Source organism: Anas platyrhynchos, chromosome 21, assembly GCF_047663525.1.
Source record: "Anas platyrhynchos isolate ZD024472 breed Pekin duck chromosome 21, IASCAAS_PekinDuck_T2T, whole genome shotgun sequence".
NCBI classification, from domain to species: domain Eukaryota; kingdom Metazoa; phylum Chordata; class Aves; order Anseriformes; family Anatidae; genus Anas; species Anas platyrhynchos.
In genome coordinates this window covers 8,684,273-8,702,272 of record NC_092607.1, presented here as the reverse complement: position 1 = coordinate 8,702,272, position 18,000 = coordinate 8,684,273, and the positions used below count along the sequence as shown (strand labels likewise).

Genomic DNA, 18,000 nt, shown 5'->3' with positions numbered 1-18,000 from the left:
TGTGTCGAGTCTCACAATTCATGCTCAGCAATGTGCTGCCAGCAGGCAGCTTTGATAAGGCCCGGGATTTTCCCATGTTCACTTTTACACTCGCTAAGGTTGGCACGTTTCAGCAGAGACAAATTCTCCGAAGGCCCCTGTGAAAACTCAGCAGTCACAGCCCACGTCCGCAGCGTGCAGCCTTGCACAATCCTTCCTAGGAGCAACAGGCCCGGGAACAGGGAAGGAAGCATGTCAAACGTGCATCGGCACAGCGACATCCACAGAACAAGGAGGAACACGCGGCAAGGCAGCGTGTGGAACTTCCCTTACTGGGAAGTGGAAAAAATGTCACGAGAGAACAGCAGAGATCGTTATCTGAGTTCCCAGAGCCAGAAATATTCCACGCCCATGACTGATGCTCGCCCACCGCCTCCCATGAAGCTGCCTTCCTCCTTCAGCCTCCTCCTCGTTTTTGGAGCCTTTGGGGTCTCTGCAGCTGCCTATTGCCCTCCTCCACCAAAATCTTACCTCTGGACGGCTCTGCTGTCCCGAAGCCTTGGGGACAAGGGCGTGCGGGCAGCGATGGCTCTCATGCCAGGAGCCATGTGGGCAGGGCAGCGCCCTTCAGACCCCAAAAATGAGCTTCGGCAGCCAGAAGCGGGTGACAGAGCGGGCACAGCAGAGCAGGAGGGACTCCTTGTGTGAGGCATACAAAGAAGAAAACACCGATTAACGGCGGAAACCCTCCCAAAAAACAAGCCCACACGAGCAGCCTTGAGCCACAAAGGTGCTGCCAGCGCACACATCTACTGCGCCAGGGCCACATGCTGAAACAGGGACGGGCGGGCAGCGGGCTGGGGGAAAGAGCAGGCAAGGATCGCTGCCGGGCAGCTCCCCCCGTGCCTCAGAGCCCCTCGAGCAGAGCCCACGAGGCCGGGCAAGGAGCAGCCCCCCCCGGGGCCCCCACCCCGGGTCCTCCCGCCCGCTGCGGGGCGCTGCCCGCCGCCGCCCCGCGGCCCCATCCGCCGTGAGATGGCGGCGCAGTTCCGCAGCTACGTGTGGGACCCGGCGCTGATCGTGGCGCAGATGGTGCTGCTGCAGGCCGCCTACTACAGCTCGCTCGGCCTCTGGCTCGCCCTCCTCGGCGCCCTGGGCAGCACCCGGCCCTCCCTGCACCAGGTCTTCAGCGACGAGGTGAGGAAGGGGCTGTCCCGTCCCCACACCCCCACCTCGGGGGGAACCGTACGGGGCGTAGCGGGCGCGGGGCAGTGCCCGTGGGGTGAGGCTGGCTGCGGTGGGCGCTGTGGTCTCTTACTAACGATGCTGTGCAGATTTTAGGCTTCTCAACCCCGCCCGGGAGGCTCTCCATGATGGCTTTCATCCTCAACGCGCTCACCTGGTAAGTCAGCGAGGCACTGGGGCAGGCGTAGCGCGCCCGTTACGCCAGCAGTCCCCGTGTCTTGTGCTTACTCCTTCATAACATTGAGCTCTGTGAGAATTCAGCGTGGCCACCGCCGCTCTCACACCTCCTGGAAGCCCAGTGCACGTCCCTTGAGGTCAGGTTATTCCCCGTGCCTCTGGTCTGGAGAGGAGGCCAGCTGGGAGCCGCTGGCTCTGAAGGTGACTTGTCCTGATCCCCGATAAGTCATCTCACTTTACTGCCTCAGTTTCCCACTCCAAAAATGAGTCTTGGTCCCGTGAGAGATTTTACTGAACGTTAGAATTAATGAGTCTCAGCAAACACTGGTCTGTAAGCTGTACTGTACTTTGTGCCTGCCACTAGGCAGAGATTACTGGGGGAGATAGCACAGAGAGCCAGGCAGGAATTCTTAAACTAAAAACTCATTTGCCTGCTGTCATATAATTAAAGTGCTGTAAGCCATTTAAATCTTGCTACAGCGTCCGTGAGCAATGTGAAGAACAACCTATCCTTAAAACAGTTAAGAAGTCCTAAAACGTCTTGATAACTAGCACCAACAATTCCTACTAGATCTTGCCATATCCCCTTTTCCACGGGCACAGTGCAGCATGATGTTTATTCATCTGTCTTTACTTTGCAGTGCTCTGGGGTTGCTGTACTTCATCCGAAGAGGAAAGCAGTGCCTGGATTTCACAGTCACCGTTCACTTCTTCCATCTTCTGGGCTGCTGGATTTATAACTCGCACTTTCCCTCAACTCTGACGTGGTGGCTGGTGCACATCGTGTGCACAGCGCTCATGGCTGCGATTGGGGAGTACCTCTGCATGAGGATAGAACTCAGAGAAATCCCACTGAATTCTGCTCCCAAATCCAACGTATAAACTTGCTCTGGCAACAACGTGCCGCATTGCATCATTGTTTCCAGCACAAGTACATCTAATGCCTGAAAGTCATCACTGAAGAAGCACAGCAGGTCTGTTTAGACTTTTTTTTTTTTTTTTTTTAAGATCTTGGTGACTGCGTGAGTGTGAGCATCTCCTCTGTCATCATCAGACAGCAGGGAGGAGCAGATGTTTATTTTATTAACACAAAGCATTAATGACTGTATGGCAAGTGTGCTCTTAAGCTCTTCATTCATGAGACTGTTAAAAAGCAAGTAGCAAATCTTCATGCGTGAGGAGCACCTGGAATTAAGCAAATGTGAGAGGTCCCTGTATGGGTATTATAGTGGTCAGCTCATCTTGCAGGAGCTGGCACAGTGAGAGCGGGGCCAGGAGCTGCTGCTACCAGGTTGTGATTCGCATGTGCTTTCGTTGGAAAGAAGTGAATGGATGGGGGAAAGAGAACATAACTGTACTTAATGTGAATCACCAGCTGAGACCCTAAATAACCTATAATCTTAGATGGGTTTGTTTGCTGTTTCCATGTTTAATACATAGAGATGTCAGACAGCAGTTTGCTGAAGAAATCTTTTGTAATAATAAAGGTGTTATGTTGCTGCGAGCGTGTTACTGGGAAGCTAAGCACTGCAAGAAATACCATGAATGTCTGCATTGTGGCAACAGAAGTATCTGGGCAAATCAGGCAGCATAATGCTTGCTTCAGAAAGCGTGTCAGCAGCCCGGGGCCTCCACATGCTTAGTCCTGGGCTGGGGCTGTTTTGGGGGAAATCTGCAGAAGTTTCTATAGCCACACTACCCTTCCTGGTTGCCTGGGTCTTCCTGTCAGGCCTCAAAAATCTAGCAGCATAGGCAGTCTGGTTGAGGTACCATTTATTCAAGTAAGAAACCTCTACTTGGTTCTCAAAGTGTTAGGATGCACGGTCAGTTAGAGATGCTTCCAAAAATCTCACCTGTTGGGCTACCACAAACAAAAACCTTACAGCCAAAGGGCAGACCTGCATCTCGTGTGCGGCCTGCTAAGGGCTGTTTTGCTTGTGAGATCCCAGAAGAGGGCAAAGCAAGTCCTAAAGAAAGACTGTTCTCCTGTGCAGCTTCTTGCTGCAGTAACTTTCCTTTGTATGTCGATGTTTGTAAATGCCAATTTGTGTAAATTATTTGCTAATTTAGTTTGTTGAGAGTTGATGGGATGATTTGAGGTTGATAAACTCTCTTCAAAGTTGCTCTTTTGACTTTTATTACTGGTGAGAAACTGTTTCTATTTGTGCTCTATCCAGATACTATGGATTCAGGCGGGGTAAAATGCTGACATTAAGTATTTTGGGGGGTTGCAGCAGAGAAGGAAGGATTGATGGCTGCATGTGTTTAGGCAGAACTTTTTGTAGTCTGAGATTTCACCAGTACCTACTGCTAACTAAACCCCATTTAAACTCAGTCTTAGTCCCCCTGTTGCTAACCAAACCCCCTTTAAGCCCGGTTTTAGTCCCATCATGAGTATAGCAGCAGTTTTTCAGAGCAAAAAGTTTACAGAAGTTTTTCTTTACAGGAGCCAAAACTTTCTGGAGGGCCCCCCTGAGGTAGTTTCTTACTACTTCCCCTCTAACCCTGCTGTGAGCTCAGCAAGACACTTTTTCCCTCCTTAAAACCTGCTGGTTTCTCCCATATGAGGATACTTGCCTTCCTTCCAGTCCCATTCAGCCCAGACATGAACAAACTGGTGCTTGGTCTTCCAGTAGGTGCCAGTATCTCCTTCAGAAACGAGACCCATGCAAACGGTCACGGCACACAGCACAGAGCATGCTCTGCCTTGGGGCTGCCGAACACTGGCTCGCTACCATCCGTTGTATTTTCAGACTCTTTCAGGGTCATTTTGTCCTCTACTGCTTTTTGTTGTTAGTATTGAGAAGGAATGTCCCAGCCCTGTGCAGGGAAGGTTTGCAGGTTTAGTTCAAGGCTGAATACCACACCAAATCCCAGTGCTCCTTAGGAATGATCTCCAGGCAACTGTGGAGCAGAGGACTGGGTGAGTGAATATAAGTGAGCACATGTAAAGGAGAGAAGTCACACTAGTCCCATCCCTTAAAGGAGAACAGACAGCAGATCCCAGGGTTGCTGTGAGACTGTTAAAGAGGTGCTAGCTTTGTTCCCCTGGAGGAACAGGGATGAAGACTCCAGACCAAGGAACACTTATCTCCTTACTTTGTGTGCATAAGATATGCTTCGACTGCTTTTCACAGGCATCCTTGCAGGGGGATCCGAAGTTTCAGTGCAGCATTGTGTCTGGGGACACTTGGGCAGAGCAAGGACACAAGATGACTCGACAAACCTGGATCCAACACCAAGGCCGTGGGACATCCAAGCACGCTGCAGGGTTAGAGGTGCTTGCTTTAAGCAGGCTCCCTTTGAGGGATCAATCTGTACACTGCTTTTTATTTTTATAAAGGAAATATACCATAGCTGTCCTAATCATAGGGGAAGTTCTGCGAAAAATTACGTACTAATTAAGGAGAAAACCTCTGAAATTAGTCACTCCCATATTGTGAAACCTAATTATCACTTGTGTGCATTGTCAGGTCTCCACAGCACCTTTGGCTTTAAAAAATTCTGCTGCTCCATACCTGAATGGTGGCAGATGGTCTTTGTTTCTTAATGAATTTTTTTGTGTGTGTGCAGTGGAGTTGATTTTGCTTTCAGGGAAGATTTTCCCCAACACCTGCTCTTCTTAGAGACAGTGGTAGTATCTGCTAGCTATCCGCACCCAAGGTTTGCAAAAAGCTCTCTGGGTTCTTTGAGATCTCTGCTGCAACTTCTACATTTTTCCCCCTCCAAAGCCATTTAAAAGTACAAAATTTTAAGAGAAGGTGCCAAAAACCAAAGAGAAGTTAAGGAAGGGTAATTCTGACAGGCTTATTTGTTACCCTAAAGGCATTAAACACCTACCCTAAAGATGAATCAGGTGCAGTTTCTGGATTCAAAAGACTCCAGCCTTGGCTGCATGCAATACTCACTGCCTCAGCTTTCCCCCGATGCAAACAACAGGCTGGAAAAAAGGTAATGGGGGGAGAGTGGATCAAGCAACATACGTTGTTGGAGCAGAACAGAAAGGAAACCGAAACAGGCTAAACCAGACCACTGCAGAGCCTGGACTGAGGCTTTCTCCCCTACGAATCATCAGGCTCTGTGCCAGCGATGCTGAGTCCATAAGAGGTGGCTGCAGACAGCCTGTTTAACCCTGTGCTGAAGTGCTGGCTGAACAGCAGCTGCTCCTCACCAACTTACTGCTTGGAATGTGCCTCCATCCATTCCTTCCCTCCTGGAGAGGAAGGAGAGGTGATAGAGCAGGTAAGAGCCCAGGAGTGCCCGGAGAGGAATGTGAGCTGTTGTTAAGGAGCCCTGAACCACCATTCCCTTACAGAGAACACAAGTGCCTTGGTAAGTGGCCAGTCTGTGCAAACAGCCAAAGTGATGTGCTTAGGGGAGTCAGACCAAAACATCCTCTTAGTCAAACACTGACAATTCAGGTCTGATGAAAGACGCAGCTGGGTCCCTTAATTAGGGCATGTAGTTCACAGCCACATCCAGCTGTTGAGCCCTAATTTAGGGCATGATGAAACCAGACCTTTCCCCATTCAGGAGCAGCAGCACCATATGGGGAGCACACTGGAGCAGCAGGAAGACCCAGCAAGGCTCACAGTGCTCTTCTTAGCGAGGGGCTGGCCCCAGCCCTTCACAGGGACAGGTAACAGCCCCGTGCTGTGCCTCCAGCTCCCGTAACCCTGTGCAGTAGGGCAGGGCACAGAGCTTCATCAGCATCCTTACAGCACAGCTGCCTCACACTGCCCTGTAACAGCTTTCACAGCACACCCAGGAGTCACACGCAAGCACCCCTCTGTCGAAAACACTTTTTATGCTTGTACCACAGTTGCGAAGGAAGCTGGAAGGGACTGCTTTCAAACAAGATGCAGGACAAATAGCTTCAGCCTGTACAACAAGATTTAATTCTCTGGAATTACACAGAGTTACCCACAGAGCTGCTTACAGGTACCATTGGGAAAAGCTGTAAAGCAAGAGTTACCATAAATACATTTTTAAAAGGTAGCTTCTCCTCACAAGTACTTTTGCCTTTCCATTTCCTTAGAAAAGGGATTTACACATAATACAGGAGTTACTCAGGAGTCCAGATGTGTGCTAGTGAAGAAGTCATGCACCTGTGATTATTCTTTAGTGGGTTTTCAAAGTGTCCTCAGAGACAGATGGCCAGTACCTCTATGCTGGTGGCAGGACATACACCATCCCCAGCACCTCACAAATGCCAGTGTGAAAATTCCCATCTAATTTTCAGTGCCTAAGTCAAAAATCGGAGGAGTTGATCTGGTGGAAGCAGGCAGCTACACAAACAGGTTTCCATCCAATAACCATAGAAGAGTGCAAAAGAATTCAGCTTTCACAACCGATTTCCCATTTTTCCCCAAGTCCTCCATCCCACGTGTACAGTCCACAAATTCTGCAGGCAGCCAGAGCCGCGCCTGCGCCTTGAGGCAAAAGGGGGACAAGCATTATCCCAAATTACAGAGGAACAAAAACCCACAAGACGCTGCCGAGCTCTTCCATGTCTCAGATACAGGACAGCGCTGAGCGTTCACTGAGCACCACACATTGCAGTCCTCAAGGGTTTGGAGCAGAAAATAATCAGAAAGGTGCCACGATGCGCTGCCCCCACCTCTGCTGCGGTACTTACAGAGCTGCGGGTCCTGAGTTCAGCCAAGTGACGATGAGGGGGATGCCGAGGACAGAAAGTTTGGGAACCTGGGTCCAGGCAGAGCTCTGGGCCGTGCTGGGGCTGCAGAGGTCAAACAAACTGCCTCGAAACTTGACCTTCTGGGACTCCCTCCTCAGCATCTCCCAGACAGCCGCTGCTTCCTTCTGGCACTCCCAGAGCACGGTCAGGGCACAGATGTGAAATTCATCCCAGTACCTGCAGCCCGGAGACATCGCCGTCAGTCCCTCTGTGTGGTGAGGCCCAGGAGCCAGGCAGAGCCTCGCTGCCCGGTGCCGGCCCTGCAAGCTGCAGCCTCAGGATCTCTGACCAAGTTGTGGAGCTGTTCTCACCCCACAGCTGGGCAGGAGCCACGCGAGGAGCCTGGCCCTACAGCCCTTCACTGCTTCCCTCCTTCCCCACACCATCACCCATCCCCTCCGCAGTCCCTCAGAGCATCCTGGCTAAAATTCCAAACATCACTGACATTATTTTTTTCCCTTGCAAGTCAGTAAAACCCATTATTTTTCAACGTGTTTCCTTTCAGCACTGAGCACCCTGAGCATCTGAAACCGCGGTCAAAGGCCCAGCACACTTCATTTAGGGCTTCCTTCAGGCTGACGCAGGGCAAAACACAGGCACGGAGAGGGGAACAACGGCTCCTGCAGCCTCTCACGGATTTATAAATAACACATCAGCAGAGGCTGGGGAGTTGTGTTCTCATTAGACACCTCTACTTATCTCAGTATTGTCCTGCACAAACAGAAGCCGTTCAATGGCAAGAGACTTCTGAGGAGCTCCAGAAACAGAAACACAAAATAGGCACGGGTCTAGAAAAGGTGCAGCGGGTGCCAGCAGCCTGCAGGCCTGACCCCACTGCTTCTGCCCAGACCTCTCCGGGCTTTCTCCTTTCCCAGATCTCCTTCTTATCTGGGACCCCGTGCCGGAGATGACACCTTCGTCCAGGCAGGCAGGAGCACTTCCTTTATTTAGTTTTCTTACCAGGCTTACGTCAAAATGCCAGCTGTGATCGAGTTCATTAAACAGAGTCACTGTGGCAGAATAAATATCCTGAGATAATGAGAGCCCAGTGCCAACCCAGGCAACCCCTCGTGTTCGCTCCCGAGCTGCTGCCGCTGCCCCGGGCAGCTCTGCCAGGAGAGGGTTTAGCCTGGCTTAAATATTTGGGCAAAATGTGGCTGGGGGAAGCAGCTCCAGCCTCCTTCTGCTTTCAGCAGGATTCACAGTCCCTGGTCCTTCACCCTTCACAGCCTCCATCTGTTCAGGTTGTGGTCAGGCAGGGAAGTACCGCGCACGCAGAGCCGAGGTGCCGACACCACTGACACCTCTCATCCCCATTCCCGACCCACGATCCCGGGGAGGGGAGCACGGTGCCTTCCATGGGCGGGCAGACAGCAGCTGAGGAGGGTAGGGGTTAAAGGCCGTCATTCAGAAATATTTCCCGGCAGGATAATGGGACATCAGCTTTTTCCTCCAGCCGCAGCAAGCCCAGCTTGCCACGCACCGCCACCTGCCCACCAGGACCAGCGCAAGGAGTCGGCTTGTCCAGGAAGGTCCCATCCCAAGCCCCAATTCCCAGGTCCTGTTCTTTCCTATTTAGTGCCCCAGAGCCTCTTGAAAACCTCTTACACTTCATTTCATGCTGTGAGTTTCAGCAGAGAGCGATCACGCCTCCGGCAGCCCCCCAAGCACATGCTGAGCCCCACACACGGCTGCTTTCTGATACCAAGGAGCCGCTCACACCACAGCCTAGGAAAAGCAGTTCTCATTTCAGCCCCCTCTCCCACTGCATCCCAGGGAGGCATTTCATCCTAAGCTAGGTGGTCTGGAGGAGAGGGAAGCAAGGAGGAGCAGGACACAGCCAGCTCCCCATCAGCAGGGTTTCTGTCAGGGGAACACATTCCCAAAGCGAATAATTAGAAATGAAAGCACTGAGGGTAGCTAATTCTCGGTTCTTTTACCTCTTTCATTACTATTCTGGGTCTCCTACAGTTAACGCCCTCCCAGCACTGCAGTCATGCAAAATACCAGGGGCAGGTGGCAATTCCAGCCCGAAAGATGATGGGTTGGGAAGGGAGGGAGGCAGCGAGCCCGCCTGGGGCTGCAGCACCTAGCTGGGGGCAGCCTGCCTCCCGCAGCCAGGTCCTGGCACCTCCATCCAAACACTTGGGGATCCAGGTCAAGCCCTGCCAGCCCCACACCTGCAGGGGGGTCACGGCACAAGTCCTGGGGGCTGGAGCTATTTTTAAGGGCTGGGGATGCAGACTCTGCCCGGAGGTGGATGGAAGCAGGGAGCTCTCCCCATGTTTGGGGTCGGAGGGCAGCAGGGTGCTTGCACGGAGGGATCCAGGCCCACAGCAGCACGGAGGGGTGCTGGATGTGTGCCCCCAGTCACCCAGCCCCTGCCCTCCCAGCGCTGCTGGAGAGCCCATGAGGGTCCAGGGCCCCATCCCACCCCCCCAGAGACCATCCCCAGAGGGTGGAACACACAGGGGGTCCCGGCACGGGGCCGTACTCACCCACAGACCCGGTGCAGCCCCTGGGGCTCGATGCTCTCCTCCTCCTTGTACGTGGCCATGTTCTCCCCCAGTTTCAGGACGCAGTCCGAGAAGCCTCGGTAGACATCTGTGCATGCCGTGCCCAGCGCCCGGTGCCCTGCCAGCCCCCGAGGGGACAGAGCGAGCTCAGAGACCTTTGGGGACGGTGCCCACCTCCCTCCTGGGGCCACCAGGGCAGGGCAAGCTCCCCTTTCTGAGCGGGGGGCATGCAAACCACACACCCATCGCTTGTTTCCCAGTCCTGCCTGTTTTAGGGGGTGCTCAGAGAAATGATGTGGGGGGCAGCCTGGGTGCCTCCCTCTCTGCCTGCCCTGCTCAAGCTGAGGACAGGAATAGGGGGGTGCAGCCAGCGAGGAGCCCCCAGAGAAAAGCCACAGGGCAACGACACGGAGAAGAGGCAGGGGACCCCCACCAGCATCCCCCCACACACCAGCACGGGACCCTGCCCCTGCCCAGAGCCCCCAAACCCAGCCCGGGCAGCACCTCCCCGGCTCCAGCACCCGCACCCCAGCCGGGGCAGCCCCCACCACCCGCCGGGGGTCGCAGCCTTACCCAGGGCGATGAGCAGGACGAGCAGCACGGCCGTGCCCCGCCGCTGCCCCATCCCGCAACCCCAATCCTAATCCTAATCTTAATCCCGTGCCGGTGCCCCCCATGGCCGCCAGCGCTCCCCGCCCCAGCTCCGGCCGCAGCTAATTAGCGGCTTTGACCACGGGTAATTAATGAGGGGGCCGGACCGCCGCTAATGAGCACCTGGAGGGGGGGCAGCCCGGCTCCTCGGCGCACCCCTAGGGCAGCGCCCCCCGGATCTGCGCGGCTGCCGGGGCAGAGCCTGGGGGGGGGGGAGGCATCCCCCAGCCCCCAGCCCGGCCCTTTCGGACCTCCCCCGGCTGGTTCCGCACAGCCCCCGGCTGGGGTCGCCCTGCCCCTTTCCCGGATCCCGAAACCCGTCCCCTCCTTCCCTCCATCCCTCCATCCTTCTCTCCTCCCCTCTCTCCATCCCTCCCCAGCCGCTCTCCGCGCCCCCGCCCCGTGCGCTCCGGGTGCTCCCTGCTGGGCTCGCCCCCCTCGCTGCCGAGGCAGTCCCCAAAATCCCCCCTTGCCCCGTGTCCCCCGGGGCTGCAGCTCCCAGTTCTCGGCCCCAGGGCATGAGGAGGTCGCCGCCGCCCTGCAGCAGCCGCAATCCGGGCAGCCCCTTGTAATTTCGCAAGGCCAAACGTTAAACAGAGACCTGAGTGCGTGTGGGTTCAAAGCCCGAAATTTCGGCCCCTGCAGCTATAAAGTTTTCTCTGCTGATCCTGGCACCGGCAGTTCCCATCTCGGCAATGTCCTGGAGGGGATCGTGCGGCTGTTTGCATCCTTACAGCCCTGCCCTGGCTCCTGGCCAGTGAGTGGCTTTTCTTTACCCCAGTGGCAGCAGTTTCCTGGCTGCTTTGGTGACACCGCTCTGGGGCCTGGGCACGTCCCAGCTCACAGCCCGGTGGCAGCTCTGCCCCTCCATTGATCCTGCCGGAGGATCAGCCCACCACCTCCTCGCACAGGAGATGGGTGAGGATTTTCTCTCCTTCTCCAGGCTGGAGAGATGGGGATAGCTGGGCTTTGACCTGCGAGGCTGGTGGGAAAATGCTGCCGTGCTCCCCAGAAGGAAACCCAGGGGAGCAGAGCCCTGCAGCTGCTACCTCTGACTGTGTGAGGCTCCTGACCCCAGCCAGGCATCCTGGGGACTGCTGGTCCCTGAGCCCAGCAGGGGCATTGCTTTTCCAGGTGCCTGGTGATGGGGTGCACGGAGGAAAGATTTCCAGCCCCTCTGCACGCAGGCATCACCCCCGACGTCTCCATCCCCTCGAATCCAAAGTGGAACCCACCAAGCGGCAAACACGGCGGGACGCCAAACCAAACACAACTCCCGGGCAGAAAGTCTGGGTCAGGGAGATGCAGCTCACTCCCTTTATTCACAGCACAAGGGCTCACCCCACAGATCTCCTCTCGGGAGCTCACCTCCTGCTCCTCCCAGCCCCGAACCTCCGGCAGCCCTGGAAGGAAAGCCAGCAGCACAACCACCTTGCTAACGAGCTGGGCCTTAACAGGGGTCCCCGAGGTGGAAAGACTCCTGCCCAGCCAGCAGGGCATGCTGCACCTTGGGGTTCGTACCGATGGCAGCGGCGCCTCGCCCTCACTGCGGGTAGCGGATGGTGAGCGTGTGCTCCAGGCTCTCGCTGCAGGAGCGGGTGCAGCAGGGTTTGACCCAGCGCTGGGCCGACGGCCGGCAGAGCACTTTGGGGGCCGGCAAGTGGAAGCGCTGGGGCAGGGTCCCCAGCAAGTCCTTCTTGGCCTCGCCAGCCCCCTGGTCCTTGGCGAGCGGCTGGGGATCCCCTGGCGGGGTCCCCGTCTCGGGGTCCATGGGCACATCCTTGCTGCTGGTGGTGTTGGTTGCTGGGCTGCCAACGGCCTCCTCCGTGACCTCCTGTGGCTTTGGTGTGAGGTGGCACATCCTGCGCCCAAATCCAAGAAGAAGAAGGGCGCGTTTGTCCTGCCCTGGGCAGCCCAGACAGCCCCAGGGCATGGCTCAGCGCGGTCCCATCAAACAGCCCGCAGGGACGGAGCACAGAGGGAGAGGCTCTGGAGCACAGGGAAGTGCCTGTGCCGGGCCACCACGGGCTGCAGTGCCCATGGGGTGCAGGGAGCGGGGTGTTTTGGTGCACCCCAGGCTGGCCCTGAGCCCAGACCTCCGGTATGGCTGAATCCAGCACCCTCCCCGCCCACCCCAAACCCACCCCTGATTCGCATCCCCGCAGTTCATCCCCCTTTAGCTCTTCCTCACCCCTCCAAATCTGTGCCTTCGCGTGGCAGCCAAGCAGGGCTGGGGGCGCGGGGCCCCCTTTGCCCCCCGACCTACCTGGGAGGGAGCGGCAGGAGGCCGGGCAGCCCCTGTGCCGCCAGCGAGTGCCAGCACTGCACGGCCACGGCGTGCAGCCGCAGGATCCTGCGGTTCGTGCGCTTCAGCAGCCTGAGCAGCGACAGCTCCTTCAGCACCTGCGGAGCGGGGCGGGCAGGGTGAGCACCCCTCCGAGCACCGCAGCCCCCCACGCAGCCCCGCCGCAGGGACCCTCACCTTGCGGAGGTGGCTTTTTGGATCCCTGCTGCCCAGTGGACGGGGCTGGTCCCCCATGTCTCCAGCCTGGGAGAGGGAAAGTCAAGGACAAGACAAGGTTAGGGTTAGGGCTAGGGGTTAGGGTTAGGACTGGGGTTAGGGATGGGGTGGTATCGAGCTCGTCCCGGCAAGCAGCACCGCAGGCTTGCACTCCCTGGGGACGCGGGGACCTGTCCCCACAAGGCAGAGGTGCGTAATTTGGGTAACCCAGCAGGGGCTTCTCCCAGCCCATGGCATTGCCCAGGAATGTCCCCACGATGGTGGCCGGGGGGGGCACAGTGCCGTGCCGGGGGGCTGTACCTCCTGTGGGGCAGCTGGCTCCTTTTTCGGATGGCAGTGTAGGGCCGCAGGGTGAGTTGCTGGGGCAGCGGCAGTGGGGGACGAGGGCTGGGTTGTGCTTGGAGCTGGTGGTGGCAGCGAGGACAAGGGCTGTGACCTCACGCCTCTGTGACACCAGAGCCCCAGTCTCAGCGCCCAGCTGCACAAAGGGGACCGGGGACAATCCTATAATGGGGGACACAGCTTAATGGGGAGTCAGCTCGGGTGACACAGCTCAAGACGTGGCTGGGAGTGGGGCTCCCCTTCCCTTCATGGGGTATGGGAAAGCTGCAGGACCCCCCTGCTCCAGCTGGGCCCAGGCAATTGGGCAGGGACAGCCCGGGACACCGGGGTGGGGACAGGGGAGCTGCCAACCTGCCCGTGGATGTCCTCGAGCAGATCCTGGGGACAGCGCGGGTGCATGGAGCAGCTCCAAAGGGCAGAAGGGACGGGGCACAGGGCCAGGTCTGCAGGTGGAGGGTCATCCCGTTCCTTCCCCCGTCATCCCAAAGCAAGAGAACCTGAGTAGGGCCAATGCCAGCAGTCCGGGTACAGCGCTGGGGGAGATTTGCCCACATTTACCTGTGCCCCACTGTTTTGTGTGCAGCAGGACACGGCTGCACCACCACGGGCTTCATTCAGGCGAGGAGCTGAGCCCAGTGCACCCGGAGACCTGCCAAGGAGAGCACAAAACCACTGCCACCAGCAGCTTTGGAGGCTGCCTTGTGGGGGGGTGAGCTATAAAACCTTGTTGTGGCTGAACTGAGACCTCATCGCGTTTGTGTCCATACGTGAGCACGCGTGCACGCTTCACGCACTTCAATCCCCGATGGCATCTTCCCATTTGAAGCTCTCCCTTCCTCCCCTCCTGCCTAGAGAGGGGGAAAACCGAGCCGTGCAGGGACCAAGAGGCTGGTGGGAAGCAGCAGGGCAGAAGCAAGCAGCTGTCCCTACCTTGCACAGCGATCCTCCTCTGCAATCCTGGCTGCGAGCATCCCTCCCAGCCCCACGGTGCCCTCAGCTCCTTGGGGCTGGGGCTGCCTGACCCCACTGCGGTGACGGGGCAGGCACCCACGGCGAGCCCTGCTTCCCCCCGGCCCTGCCGCCCACCCAAAATCAGCATCTCCGCGTGCTTCCCCGCCGCCGTCCCCGGCTCTCAGTACCCAGATGAGTGTGAGCAGCGCCTTGCCAGGCCGGGGAAGGTGTTTTCACCCAGCCGTGTGTAACCACAACACAGCGACAGAGAAGGTGGCTTAAATGTCACTGCTGGAGGAGGCTGTTTCGGCTGCTCCTCCTCCCACTTTCCCTGCCGGCTGAGCAGGGCCCGGGTGGGTGTCGGGACCCCGAGCTGCTGGGATGGTTTTGGGAACGAGGACACACCCTGGGATGCCCAGCCCTGGTGCAGCACCAGCTCCACGGGCTGTTTGCAGGAGTCCCCGGGGCCACCTCCTCTCCCCAAGGGTCCTCACATGGCAGCATCCACGGGGTCACCATGCCGCGGGTGCAGCCCACCAGCATCCCCATCCACCTCCATCCCCAGCCCCTTTCCCACCCTGAGGGCTCAGCTCGGGGGGGTCACAGCCCCACAACCCATACCTGGAGGGTCCCACGTCCCCTCCTTGGCTGCCTCGGGAGGAGGCGGTGAGAGCAGGAGCGCTGCACGAGGCAGCCTCCCACGCGGCCCGTGGTGACCTTCTCCGCCGCACGCAGTGCGCCCCCGTGCCCCGGCAGACAGGGCGGCTCGTGCACCCTCTGGCTCCCACTTGGCTCCCCCCAGCAGGTAAGGGCTGCTCCGGCTCCTGGCCAAGGCGGGGGGCTCTGGTTTGGGGCAGGGAATGGGGAGCGGGGGGCTCCAGGCAGGAGGTGATGGGGTGTCCGAGCTGTTTGGGGGAGCAAAGTGCTTTGGGGGAGAGCCTGGAGCTCGGCAGCGCCGTGCTGAGGTGAGCAGGAGGGTGAGGGAGCATCGCCTGGTTTGGGGGGTGTGTGTGGTTTTGCACCCATCTGGGCACCCAGGGTGGCTGTCCCTGCCAAGCTCCTGTCCTCCCCCAACCCCACAGACAGCAGGGAGGTCGCAGACCCCTTCCCATTTTGCCCAGCCCTCACGGTGCTCTGGCACAGCTCTGCTCCAAGCTAATGGGACTGGTCCCAGGCACCAGGGCAGAGATCCTGCTCCCCCCAACCCCCTCGCAGCCCCTGGCCAGGCCGTGCCCTCACCCTGCAGCCGTGCAGAGCAGCTGTGGAGGGCACAGCACCCACCTGGTGCTGGCTGGGGGCTGCCGCAGGCACGTCCAGCTCGGAGATGTCACCCGCCTGGGGCCAGCTGTGCTGCATTTCTGTTAAGCCAGCTGAGTTTTAAAGCTGGTGTTGTGCAGGGAAAAAAATAAAATTAAATTAAAAAAATCATGATTATGGCAGAAAAGAGCACCCCTGAGTGGCCGGGCTCTGTCACTAACCCTTGCTGCTTGTGTAGCCCCCGTGAAAGTAAAAGGAGCCGGGGTGGTTTCCCCGGCGTGGGCAGCCAGCCAGGGCTGGGAGCCGAGCGCAAGGGGAGAGCCGTGGGGGTGGCGGGGCTGTGGGGCTGCGGCTGGCATTCAGAAAATCAGAGAAATCACTCAGCACCAGCTGAACCTGCTGCTTTTTGGCAGCTCCAGCCCAGCTTCAAAGGGGCTCAGCCTTGCTCTTGCATCTGTTCTGCCTCCCGGTGCCGCTGCCTGACCCTCTAGGGGTCACATCGGCCCCAAGCCCTACGAGGGGCTTCCCTTGCCCCCTGCCACCCCTCCCCAAGCCCCCCACGGGAGCCCTGAGCTGTCACGGTGAGATGGGGACGGAGCCAGCCCAGCCCAGCCCCAGGGCCTGATGCTCCCCTGCTATGTGACCGATGTCCCCAGCAGGGGATTACTGCCAGCCTCCCGGATCTGTGCCACTTCCCAGCCCCGTAACCCCGCTCCTGGTGCTCTCCTAGATGCTCCAGCTCTCCAAGCCCCACGGGTGACGCGGTGCCTCCGGGACCTGCCCGCAGCAGCCCCACAAAATGCCCCAAGAATCGGAGCTGCCGGAGGGTGCCGAAAGCAGGACCGTCACGGGGGGGCTCAGCCTGCCCCCGAAGAAGAGGGAGATGACGGCGAGGAAGGCGCTGCCGGCCCCGGGCAGCCCCAGGCCCTGGGGCTCCACAGCAGCTCCAGGAGCCTGGGTGCTGCCGGGGGGGCCCAGGGCTGCCTGCCCCTCGCCCCAGCATCCACCCAGCATGAGGCCGGTGGCTCCTGCGGGCACCCAGCAGCCGTGGGCACGATGCGCCCCCCCTGGGCACAGGAGGGACCCTGGTTCCATGATGGGCACGGCTGATGGGGCAGCAGGGGGCTGCCCGCAGCCCCTGGGCATCGCCACCGCCTGCGGAAGGGGCTGGGGCCCCCCCCGAGGCTGTCCCGGGGCCAGGAGCTGCCTGCACGCCCCAGCCTGGATGTCCCCGAGCGGGCAGCACGGGGACAGGCAGGACATGGGGATGGGGACGGTGGGGGCCCTGCCAGGGCTCTGGTCTGCTGCCAGCCCGGTGGCACCAGCTGGGGGCACAGAGCCGGGCGGGGGGCTCCCCTCGGTAACCCCATTGCCCACAGGCAGTGTCCCCAGGGCACGGCTGTATTACGGACTGGCAGTGGGCACGGGCGAGCCGAGCAGGGCAGCTGCCAGCCTGCACGATGCCAGCGTCCCCCCCAACACCCCAAACCCCTCGGAGTCCCCCAACCCCTCACCTCCACCTTCCACCAGCGCTGCCCCTCTGCAGCCCCCTCCCAGGGCGGCTTCCCCGCAGGGGACAGGCGAGGAGCAGCCCCCCACTGGCTCGGGGACTGTCCCCATGACACCCACCCCACTGTCTGCCCATATTCCCACCACCCCAGGGCTGCCCCCCACGGCACCATCCCACGCGTTGCTCTACTCCCGGCCGCTCTGCCCCGCGGTCTCGTACCGGCGGTGCCAAAACCCAGCCGGCACCGGGGGGCTCTGGGCCATGCTGCTGCCCATCGCCAGCACACCCGTGGTGCTGCCCCACTTCCAGAGGGGCTCCCTGGCGCTGCTGCCCGGCGGCGAGCAGAGGAAGGTGGAGGAGCTGCGGGAGGAGGATTTCCTGCGGTGCGCGGTGGCCGGCAGCGAGCTGTGCATCAGCTCGTGCGTGGTGCGGGGCATCCAGAGGAGCTCGCACGCTGGCTTCGCCTCCCTGCGGGTCTGCCTCGAGGAGCAGGACAGGCAGGTGAGGGGCTGTCCCCTGGGACGGGGATCCCCACGTCCCCAAACTCATAGGGCCATTCCCTGTGCTCATCACCCAAAGGAGCCGCCTGGGCTTTGCGAATATTTTTCCCCAAAAGCTCTGCGCCTCCGGGGGCTGGCAGTGAGGGCTGCCAGGTGCAGGGAAGCGGGCAAGGCTCCGTCCTGTCTGCGTGGAGGGAGTGGGGGCACGGGGAGAGGCAGGCCAGGCTGCCTGGTGCCACCTACATGTCCCCAGCCTCATCCTTAGGGGGCCTTTCCAAGCATCAGCCCCAGAGAGCTGAGAGCGCGCAGGCAGAGCAGGACCAGCCAGCCCTGGCACCCTAACCCTGGAATCGGTGGCTTTCCTTAATGCCAGGCTGGCCCCGGCCCTACAGAGGAGAGGGTCAGAGGCCAGGGAGGGCTGAAACGGGTGAACTCCAGCTCCACCACCAAGCTGCTGCATGGCCTTGGTCACCTCTCCTGTTGTGGGGTGGAAAGAAGGAGCTGTGGGGTGTGCTGGGGCTGCGGGGTTTGTGGAGGGCAGCTTGGGGAGCCTCGCAGCCTCAGGAGGCTGCCCTTCAGCTGTGGGGCAAGCAGGGGGTGCTGGTGGCATTGGGGCTGCTCCTGATGCAGGCCCTCTCCTCACCCTGCCCAGG

General features: G+C 59.1%; 3 protein-coding genes across 3 annotated transcripts; 1 reads left to right on the top strand and 2 right to left on the bottom strand.

Annotated features, from left to right (window-relative positions):
• The first annotated feature begins 853 nt into the window (after window positions 1-853).
• On the top strand, window positions 854-2,900 carry SYS1 (SYS1 golgi trafficking protein). The gene is made up of 3 exons (XM_005023900.6): window positions 854-1,176; window positions 1,314-1,381; window positions 2,043-2,900. Exons 1-3 carry the CDS (start codon window positions 1,015-1,017, stop codon window positions 2,281-2,283), a joined length of 471 nt encoding a protein of 156 aa, XP_005023957.2. The 5' UTR covers window positions 854-1,014; the 3' UTR covers window positions 2,284-2,900.
• A 3,376-nt stretch (window positions 2,901-6,276) lies between these two features.
• Window positions 6,277-10,340, bottom strand: LOC113845762 (neuritin-like). Its single transcript, XM_027473189.3, has 4 exons — window positions 10,189-10,340; window positions 9,598-9,733; window positions 7,040-7,276; window positions 6,277-6,965 (listed from the first exon to the last, which is right to left on the bottom strand). Exons 1-4 carry the CDS (start codon window positions 10,238-10,240, stop codon window positions 6,941-6,943), a joined length of 450 nt encoding a protein of 149 aa, XP_027328990.2. The 5' UTR covers window positions 10,241-10,340; the 3' UTR covers window positions 6,277-6,940.
• Window positions 10,341-11,554: 1,214 nt separating this feature from the next.
• On the bottom strand, window positions 11,555-15,392 carry TP53TG5 (TP53 target 5). Its single transcript, XM_072026636.1, has 7 exons — window positions 15,362-15,392; window positions 13,688-13,778; window positions 13,481-13,597; window positions 12,749-12,814; window positions 12,533-12,669; window positions 11,788-12,128; window positions 11,555-11,669 (listed from the first exon to the last, which is right to left on the bottom strand). Exons 3-6 carry the CDS (start codon window positions 13,526-13,528, stop codon window positions 11,810-11,812), a joined length of 570 nt encoding a protein of 189 aa, XP_071882737.1. The 5' UTR covers window positions 13,529-13,597; window positions 13,688-13,778; window positions 15,362-15,392; the 3' UTR covers window positions 11,555-11,669; window positions 11,788-11,809.
• Window positions 15,393-18,000: the final 2,608 nt, after the last annotated feature.